The 10,703-nt window shown below is 35.5% G+C and overlaps 1 protein-coding gene across 1 annotated transcript; it reads right to left on the reverse strand.

Moving 5' to 3' along the window:
• Positions 1–3,926: 3,926 nt before the first annotated feature.
• LOC140136199 (uncharacterized) lies at positions 3,927–10,402 on the reverse strand. Its single transcript, XM_072157912.1, has 6 exons — positions 10,304–10,402; positions 9,857–10,084; positions 9,263–9,343; positions 6,929–7,051; positions 5,516–5,568; positions 3,927–5,291 (listed from the first exon to the last, which is right to left on the reverse strand). Exons 2-6 carry the CDS (start codon positions 10,029–10,031, stop codon positions 5,208–5,210), a joined length of 516 nt encoding a protein of 171 aa, XP_072014013.1. The 5' UTR covers positions 10,032–10,084; positions 10,304–10,402; the 3' UTR covers positions 3,927–5,207.
• Between the last annotated feature and the right edge of the window lie 301 nt (positions 10,403–10,703).

Here is a 10,703-nt window from a genome sequence, read left to right on the forward strand (position 1 = left end):
ACTAGTTTGATTTTTATTTACATTCTTGTCTCTTCGTGCTAATTTTTCACTCGACCTATAATAGAAATGTTATAGGTCTGGTATCTTAAGCTCATTAACCCTAGAACTAGGGGGTGTACCTTGGTTTGCCTTAACAATTTGTCTGCCATAACTTTCTTGGGACTTTCCAAACGTCATTTTATGATTAAAAGTGAACCATTTTATGCTTGGTAAACCTTTTTATTCCTGATCAATAAACCTTATGACCTGTATACATATATCCATACACGGAAACAAACGAACCTTTTCAATGAAGTTTCGAATCATTGAGACTTTTGATTAAAGTTAAGTATGTTATGCTTGGCGAGACTATTTATCACTGTTTCCTGCTCAACAAACTTTTTCAATGAAGTTTCGATCCACCTGTTGCTGTTATTACGCAACAATGGATGGAAATACCCAAACTCTCACCTTAAAGGGACAATCTGTAATTGCTAAAGCAGGACACCCTACAATTAACAACACAGGTATAACTGGTATTCGCATTTATAAATAATCTGCTTATGCAAAGTGCAAACTCCTAAAGACAAGGCGAAATCTGATATTCAATATGATGACAAGATAAAAATACTGGAAGGCTGTCGAATTTGGAAATAATAGTTTAAAACATGTGATATAATATTATATATCAGAACGACTTTATCTCCAATCAGAATTCGCATTTGGCATTTCTGGTACAAGCCTTACTATACCAGGGGTCCATTTCACTAAACTGTACGAAGCTTCGTAAGTCTCAAAATCACTCGTAACTTACGAGGAGTCGTAAGTTCCATTTCACTAAACATACTCACGAATGGTACCCTTCGTAAGTAATAGGGATTTACTACAGGAACCCTTCGTAAAGTTACGTCTAATATCGGGTATTCGTATGTTTACGAACGGTTACTTGAGTTAAGAAGGGTTACATTTTTAGTGAAATGGATCCCTAGTCGTGTGAATTGATAACGTGAAAGCAATCTAATGAATGAAATCTGATAGAAGTAAATGATGAGACTATCGAATTCCAAAATTATAGTTTACCTGGGGTTTAACATGCGAACTTGAGCAGTAGATTCCGCAGATAATATTTGCAGAATAAGGTAGGCCTGCGTGTTTGATAAAATAAGCATAAGCTACCATTATGAAATTGATCTGAGTATGGCACCTCTAATTGTCCCTTAAACGTGCACGTTATTCATTCGTCATTGGAAATACCCGAATCATTCCTTTTTTAAAAGTTGAATGATCTGTATACATAATTATAGACATACGCGGAAATAGCCGTAATGTTACCTTCCATTCAAAACCATTGGATAGGTTGCCACAATAATAATAATAATAATAACAATAATATTACTATATTTGAAATTATGGTTTTAATACTCTCGATAGCATACAACATGTGGGAAAGTTTGCACGATTATCGTAAATCATTGCTATGGTGCACACCGACATCGCCTGGCTAATAATTACTTGGTACAGCAGAGACACTAAAATCAATACCCGGGATCGATACACGTGAATGTGCTATGCACGATTTGATATTCAGACGATAAATCTTTGGATACCGGGGTAGAAAATAATGAATATCTCCCGTAGCCATATTTTTTTCCCTTGCACTTGAATATATGTGTTGAAAGAATATGATAGTCGTTAGCCTGCGTATTGCGAATGAACCGTGCGTATTGAGCTCAAAAACTGACAAAAATTCTGATTTTATATGTGCCGAACTATAGCGCAGCGTAGGCCACTCGTGGAGGCAGTCTAAAAGCAGATGACCTCATGGCGCATACCATGCTCACTCACACACAGAGAGGTCAGTCACCGGGCTATTGTCAAAAGCCTTAGTCGGATGTCCCTCAGCCCATTATGCATCTCAAAACTATTAAACAGGTCGGAACAAAATGGCCATGCGTGGCTGTGGATTCAACCTACCATGAAGATATCGGGGCGATGACACTGTGTGGTGCAATAGAGTATACGTCATCACAGTAGATAAACCCATTTGCTTTATTTAGCAAAGTAGATGAACTCATATTCTTCATTTAACATAGTTTTAACTCATGTTCTTTATATAGCTTTTCTATTGTGCAGATGAAAAATGAGGTGATAAACGCCTGCTACGGACTACAAAATAATGCCTTATGATTTTACTCCATTATTATTGATTCCGTGGTCACTTATTTCTGTTAATAATAAGTTCATAATTATTATAGCCTACTATCGTGGGCAGCATCCGCAATTTCTAGTCTGATTCATCCTATTTCAATAATTGCTATTGCTGATTTCTTGCATAGACGTGATAACGGGCGGGGGGTATATACTCGTACTCAATATTTGACACAAGGGTGGTCCATTTAATTATCCCCAGTGTCAAACTGACCTCATTGTGACCATTTTTACATATAAATATTCACCAGTTTACAGGCATGTTTGACCATTTTTGGTCAAATGCCAATTTTCCCGGACTTTTCTCCTGGCATTTAAACTGTCCTTATTTTACTTAAATATATACTTCTATTAAAACATATTTAATGTGTTTCTGAGATAGCCTCTTCGGGACTTTCCGCATTCGGATTGTGCAACATCAGGTATAAAGGAGTTATTTATATTCTTCTTTAATTCCAAACTCGCGTGATCGGATTGACACGTAATGTTCATTATGTTTATTTGTTATACTTCTATTAAAACATATTTAATGTGTTTGTGTGATAGCCTCTTTGGGACTTTCCGCTTTCGGATTGTGCAACATCAGGTATAAAGGAGTTATTTATATACTTCTTTAATTGCAAACACGCGTGATCGAATTGACACGTCATGTTCATTATGTGTTACTTTACTTGTTACAAATCAACATGTAACCTTCGATAAGTCTTGCAATTGATTATAAATCGCCCCAAAACACTTGTTTGTCCATGAGACTTGAGGGTCTGTATAATTATTTTGCTTCCGAGAACTAAGCGCAAACATTTCTAAATGGCCTGACAAAAAATAGTTGCCCTTTACTATTGTTTACCCACTCGGAGTCCAAATCGATGTCTCCCCCTACATTGCACATCAAAACTGTAGTGATCTTATATTCAAAACTTTCAATAGCCCAGAAAGAGATAGCGAGCAGATAATTCTGCTTGTCGTTTTCATACAATGTAGAGCAGTATATTCATTTTATTTATTTTTTGTTAAAACGTGCCTCACGTGTAAAAGTACTTGCCCAATCCATTTTGACATAACAAAATTGCTAGCACCTCCCTTGCTTCCTAAAGATGTATTCACCAATCTCCTCTCACCAACAAAATTTACACTCCTACCGCACCACCCAGTACAGGGTGGTTAAAAATGAAACCCACTTCAAACAGTAATTATAACCTACTTCCCAAAAATATCTAAAACCTTAGTTTACATAGTAAAGTATATAGACCTTTATGATAATATTAAGACAAAGGTAATTATTTTGAATAAAATTAACGAAAGACACTTTGTCTACGGGTCTCCAGCTCTATTTAAACAGTATGCTTCGACTAATTTATACGTATTTATAAATACGCACACAACCCATGGGGACGACATACCATGACCAGTAAGCGTAACCAAATCCTCATGCCATTGACCACTATCCAGAAAACGATGGGAACTCTTTAGATAAATATCATCAAGTTTAAGTATTAATTGAATAGCAAAATTATTACACATGGGGGGATTTCGAATTCAAAATATGTTATAAAAACAACATTTTGAATGGGACACGTTTACAAGATATACAGAAAGACCACCCGCTGTGTAGGTCACTTCGAGACTTACTGTCTATTATACAAGCTGGATGTTATGGCAGCGCGGAGGTGGTAACGTGCGTATTTATAAATATAAATACAGTCGAAGTATACTGTTAAAGCAGGTCAACGTACAACATGTGGTTCAGCCAACTGCATTTAAACATATTTATTCAACAATCTTTGCACAAGAACAACTGGTAATGATAAGTGAAACAATCCGAAATAATTAGGGTGATTACGTAACTGATGCATGTTTGAAACACATTTTGTACTTTCTTCTCAAAATTTAAAAAAGAATGACCTTCACAATGTTCAAAGTGGCGACACTGACAGAGTGCGCAAGTTGCCCCTTCTAGCTCAAAATACCGGGACAATTTTGATCCAAAATTGCTATTTGCATCTTTCTTTTGTTATGTTTTGCAGCCCAAATTGATAAAAGCAGTGCCTAGCCGCTGAGGGCCATTACGGGCCCGATGTAAATTGAACACACGGGCCTCATTAGCGATGTGTAAGTGTGTAGGGGGTGGGGTGTTTGTGGGGGATGTAAACATCTATTCTCATTGTGATTTTGGTAATGGAGGTTGGTGTACAATTTTTGAACACATGTTGAAGTGGAGCGAAAGTAGCGTGTTGCTCGCGATGCGCCCAAATTTGGTCAGAAACATTCATTTGCATAACATTGAGGGACGACATGAACTACCCCAGGATTTAAGATAGATAGACAAGTTCTTGATTCATCGACTGACTTTTTACTGCAGCATTGCTTCCATGGAGAAATGTGCCCGATAGCAGGGTGACATTTTTTTAAAAACTTTACACTGAGTAGCCATAAATAAGGTAAATAATTTTCTTCATTAGAGGTTTGGGTCCACTGCAGGTGTGGGCATATTCGTGTGGAAATGTATTTCGCTATAAATCTCATCGTAACATTGTAAGCCGCAAAATTCAGCTTCCATTTAAAAGTGTGTTCCCACGATTAAGCACTCCCTGGTTTCTCGAAGTCCTCATTATATCGAGGATAAATGGTGGCAAAAGACTTACTAAGTTACGTATATAAAGTGAAACATTAATTAAAAAGTCCGAAAGTTTTGGCTCAAGGACTTTGCTTTTACGGACCCCACTACTCTCTGTACAAGGCACAGAAAAGGTTCCGTAGTGGGCCAGTAAAAATGCAAAGTAAAATTACTTTTGGGCCTCTAAAAAAGTAAAGGAAGGGGACCTTATTTGGTCCGTATAATAGGCAAAGAAAATATCACATAATAACAAGGTACGTATCTTTTCTTTACCTTTTTACGGGCCCCCTGAGGTCCACTTTCTTTACATGTATGTGCCCATTAATGTATGTTTTACGCAACCCCTTAACCCCCATTTCTGCGGTACTGGTCAAAAGTGGTGTTTTAAACCACCCTGTACTTCGACCTATGGAAATTTCATATCCATCGATAAACAAAGAAGAACTTCATCGTTGCTATTAGAAATCGCACCCTTTACTACGTAATGGCCCTGTTAAGGAAAGAAGAAAAAAGAAATCAAATGATAATAACAAAAAAATTACATTAATATCAATAATTATTAACAATACTATTTTTGTTATAATTAGTATCATACTACTATTGTTATTATTTTCATAATAATATAATTATTATTACTACAATAATTGATGATACAAGTAATCAGTCTGTAAGCCATTGATGATTTAAACGAAAACAAAATGTAACTCTTCTAACCTTATAGAGCGTATATAATGAGATATTCTCTCTCACAGTGAACAGGTAAGTTTCTGTAAAACAATAATAATAATATAATGATTATTCAAATAGGCTAAGTAACATGAAAATTTATTTTAGTTTAATCTTTTTTCGGCCAGTCCCTAACATGTCTCAATCTATTCTGATAGTGCATATATGTGAGTGCACACTATGAATGAGCCGTAAACTCGGCAAATTGTATTCTGAGTTACAGTGTAAACTATGCGTGAAGGTCGTATTCATAACTATCTCAATTCGGTGCGACAAGTATCTCATCAAACACTGTTTAAACCAATCAATAATCCTATTGCTTAAGAGGATAATAAGCTTCTACCTGTTTCTATAGAATAGTTCTTGTCTTTGTTTGCTTTGGCTAAATCCTGTTCAAGTGGTGGACATTGTATTTTATCTAGGTATGTATCAACAATTAACAATGAGAGGACATTCCTGAACCTCGTCACATATATGAATACATTTAAATAGAAGGTGAGGCTTCGTAGCGACAAAGTCGGGAACGTGGTCACAGGATTGAAAACGATGGTATACCACCACCAAACATTGCATTGTGGGTCTGGTAATTGGTGTATTCCAACGATTAGAATATCTTGATTCAGAGGTGCAATAATTATGTGTAATCCGGAGTAGTGAATTATAGGTAGGGACAAAGATTTTCTGGCAGGCAAAAGGGTGGGGGTCATTTTTGGTAGGTCAAAAGATGGGAGGAAGAGACAAGCGATTTTGGCAGGTCGAAGGGGGGAGGCATGATGCGATTTTTGGCACCGATTTTTTTTGCACCGTTTCTATAAAAGTTTTTATTATTACGCTCTAAAAAGGTGTAGGAAAACGTTGGATACACTTTACAATATGCACAATTTCCTGCTTACTGCGCTCTCATTATATGATAATAAAAACAGTTAAAGTTTTCAAAAATGTGGGTTCCCTCAAAATCTAGCATGTGTAAAGTAGGGGATTTGTTTTGGCACATCAATGGGGGGTGGGGCAATTTTTGGCGGACCATTTTCAGAATACACCACCCCGGGAGTACACATAAATATGCACAACCCCTTAATGTTAATAAGGTATTTGAACATGATTATAATGATTTATAGCTGTTATGTACGCACAACAAATTATGTTGAACATGAGCGAAATATTTTGTAACTATGTCTTCCCGTTGTTCCCATTGTCTGCAATTAACGAGCTACATATGTAGCTATATTATTATTATTATTATTATTATTATTATTATTATTATCATTATTATTATTATTATTATTATTATTATTAGTAGTAGTAGTAGTAGTAGTAGTAGTAGTAGTAGTAGTAGTAGTAGTAGTAGTAGTAGTAGTAGTAGCAGCAGTAGTAGTACCATTATTATTAAAGTTTATTTACCTCCTTTTTTAATGGGACAAAATGGCGTTGGCGTATCCTTCGTGGTGTCACAAATATCACGTTGAATGATGTATGGCCGCTGATTAACCTTAATTTCTAAATCTCCGTCTATAAGGGTATATGCTAATAACAAAAAACAAAAAGACATTAGGAAAACAATATGCGCAAATTATTATTATTATTATTATTATTATTATTATTATTATTATTATTATTATTATTATTATTATTTGCGTTTGTAACCAACACTTTTATGGACAAATTTGTTTCCTTTGGCAATTAAAAAGAACAGATCGTAATATTAAAAAAACCCGTCTTTTGGCCTTATAATACAGTTTGATCCTAGGCCTAATACCTCAACACCCATAGAAACAAATATTTTGCCACAACATTTTTGACAACATTTGTAAAACGTTATAGTGTTTTAAAAATGTTTTCATGACCGTTTTCATGAAAGTTTTCATAAACTTTATGATAAGTTTATAATGTTTAAAAGAGGCCCATATGTTCATACACTTCACGGTTCCTAGCTGCTCCTGTAAACATCATAAGAACACAGCTTTATCAAAGGAGATTCAATAGATTACATAACGCATTTTTCATTTGATTTTTCATTTCTTGGCTTACACTGATTTTGAAAATAAACAATATTGTGGCCTAAGTTTGTATGATCTAAATAAAATTTGCCTTTTTGGCGAGTTTAGCCACCTTTAATAGTGTGTTTAATCATATTTTGGTTAATTCATTGTGGTTAAAAAAAAGAATTTTATGAATACTCAAATAAGAAAGGACTTTCTTCTGGTGAGGCGTTTATGATTTACTACATAATCCCAATTATTTTGTGAACTGAGCAGTTTGTTTCCAAACCATGTATTGTGGGAGACTACGTGCATGGATTTGTGTACAATAGAGCATAGCTCCTGAAATGAAAGCGGTAACCTACTTTTAATTCAGTTGACTATGCGGGGTCAAACACAATCATTGTATTCATCTTCTCGTGATATTAACAGTAAATTAATGTCCCATTCAGTGATCCCAGCGAAAGTGTAAAAATATTAAAATTGTGAAATGACAAATTTGGCAAAATATGACGAAAACAGCAGTATTGATGAAGTTTAAGCCCCATTCAAATACATGTATCAGTATATAAATGACAGATTCATGTAAATTCCTAATTTTTGTCTTAAATACACGGCTTTCGGCTGAACCACTAGCAGGGTTTGTTAAAATATTTATGACAATGACAAAAGTACCAAAATCTGTATTTTGATGATTTTTGCGATCGTCGGATGAGCAAATGACTGAATGGGCCTTTAAAGTAACCTACTTTTACCTACTTGTGCGGGGGGTAATAATAATCATTATAAAATAAAGATATCCTAATTTGAAAAACCGTAATTTTGTGATAAACAGAATCTTAGAGTGTTACCATTTTAAAGTTATACTATGTGAATTGAATAGCTTATTATTTCATATTTCCAAAAGTACTTGAATGATTGACAGCTGTAGCAGTGACGCTCTGGACGCAACAATGGCTTACCATGCAATGGATTGCAACGGATTACAAACACTTTCAATGTCCAATTAGTCTTTGTGTGCGATTTAAAATTTGTAAATCAAATATTTGAATCTACCCACTATACTAGGTACGTCCCACTCAACCAATCATACTTTATTACCTCGTATGCCTTAACAGTGACCTACTGGGCCTAATATTTGGTGTGCGCGGCTAAAAATGCAAAAATTAACCCGCAATTTCTACTCTAGACGATTTTATCAGGACAAAATAATACACGTGCATTACGCAAAAATGTTTAACTTTTATACTTTTATGGCCCATAATCAATGTGATTAGATACATACCGCTCAAGCTCAAGCTCATTGATTTCTTCTGACTATACCAAAACATTTTGCTCCATCTTATCTTTTATGTTTTATTCAAATAGGCAATCTCAATTTAATAGTTCGTCTCAAAGCCCCCACGCGCATTAGTAAAATCGTCCTCTTTTTGCGCCTTATACTAGCTCAATTGAGTAAATGTCAGTTTTTTTCACTGTTTAATTTTCTTCAAATCCACCACACAAAATTCTCACATCTGACATCGTCCGACGTCAAAATAGTATAGCCTAAAACGTGAATCTTAATAAAATTCTTCATCTTGACCACAATGAAACTTCCTTGAGAGATGAAAACGGATCTATTCTTGTCAAAAATCTCCCGACAGATTAAAAAACCCGCATTCCGCATTAGGTTTTTAACTTGGGAAGGGCTTTGAAACGAACTATTAATTAAGATGGCCTCATACCCCCACTAAAAACAGAAAACAGATACTACCTGCTGTGAAATTGAAATCCAACTTTGTTTCGCCGTCAAGCTGAATAGGATATGGAGTTACAGTAATGGTGAGCGAAGGTCCTGTAATTTAAAAAAAAAAGAAGATTATTTTACGTAGAATCTACTCTTTGATGAATTAATTATTATTACTAGGCGGTTACCCTTATTTAGCGGTTCTTGGCTGATGTGATTACCTGGCTGATGGTGACTGATGGCTGATTAATTTGAGCTCAGATGACCCCTGGTGACCCCGAAATGACCTGCTAAAATTTGGTTCTAAAATTTGACTGTGGCCACCAAGTTTCATGCCCATGACAGTTTTTACTTATTTGATCTCAGATGACCCCTGGTGACCCCAAAATGACCTTCCAAACTTTGGCTCTAAATGTACCCTCCAAGTTTCATACCCACACGACAGTTTTTACTAATTTGACAAACAAACAAACACACACAGAGACAGACAGACATATTCCGGTGAATTATAGTAAGATACTACTACTACTACTACTACTACTACTACTACTACTACTACTACTACTACTACTACTACTACTACTACTACTACTACTACTACTACTATTTTTATTGTCTCACCACAATTTTTCATTCGAAGCGGTCCGAATGGGGTATCCAATGAGATGTTTGAAGAAATGCCTTCAAAAATAAGGGTTTTGTGCCCAAATTTACCACCATCAGCAGACGTACAGATAACGTAAGCAAGAATCATCACAAACACCAATGAGATGCGTGTTATTGTAAAGGATTTCATCTTCGACAGATTTGGCTTTCATGAAATATTCACACGAATCTTGTGTATTAAGCCTGCAAAGATAAGAATGAATATGTGTTATTGTAATTGTACAATTGTCTTGTGTTTGAACCATCTGGCATGAAACTGTGCGCAGTTGATTAGCGCATCGGAGATCTGATCCGAAGACAAATTTTTGTGCAAATGATGACATTTAAATAGATACATCAGTAATATAAAAGCGAAGAAATTATAATAACAAAAATATTAGAGAGTAAGGGGAACATACTCACCTATATGCTCGGAAGACAAGACGAGGAAACATAAGCACGTCGACACGATAATACGATTTCTACTGTGTCACGAGTTCCAATATATCAAGTCGGTCAATCATTATCCAGGAAATCCAAACCCCACACAAGGTTTATTTTTAGATTACTGTGTCATGAGTTCCAATATATCAATTCGGCCAATCATAATCCGGGAAATCCAAACCCCGCCCATAATACGTGCTTACTGTTTCGCAAATGCGATCAATAAGGTCATACGACCTGACAGTAATGGTCGCAAAAATGTTCACTTGGGCGAAAATCATATTTTTGGTTCCAGTTCTTACGACTTTCATCTGCATAGCAACCCAGACGATCAAGGATGACGATATCAACAATAAGAAAATTTGTAGTGTATGCAATT

The sequence above is a fragment of the Amphiura filiformis genome, chromosome 16 (assembly GCF_039555335.1).
Source record: "Amphiura filiformis chromosome 16, Afil_fr2py, whole genome shotgun sequence".
NCBI lineage: Eukaryota > Metazoa > Echinodermata > Ophiuroidea > Amphilepidida > Amphiuridae > Amphiura > Amphiura filiformis.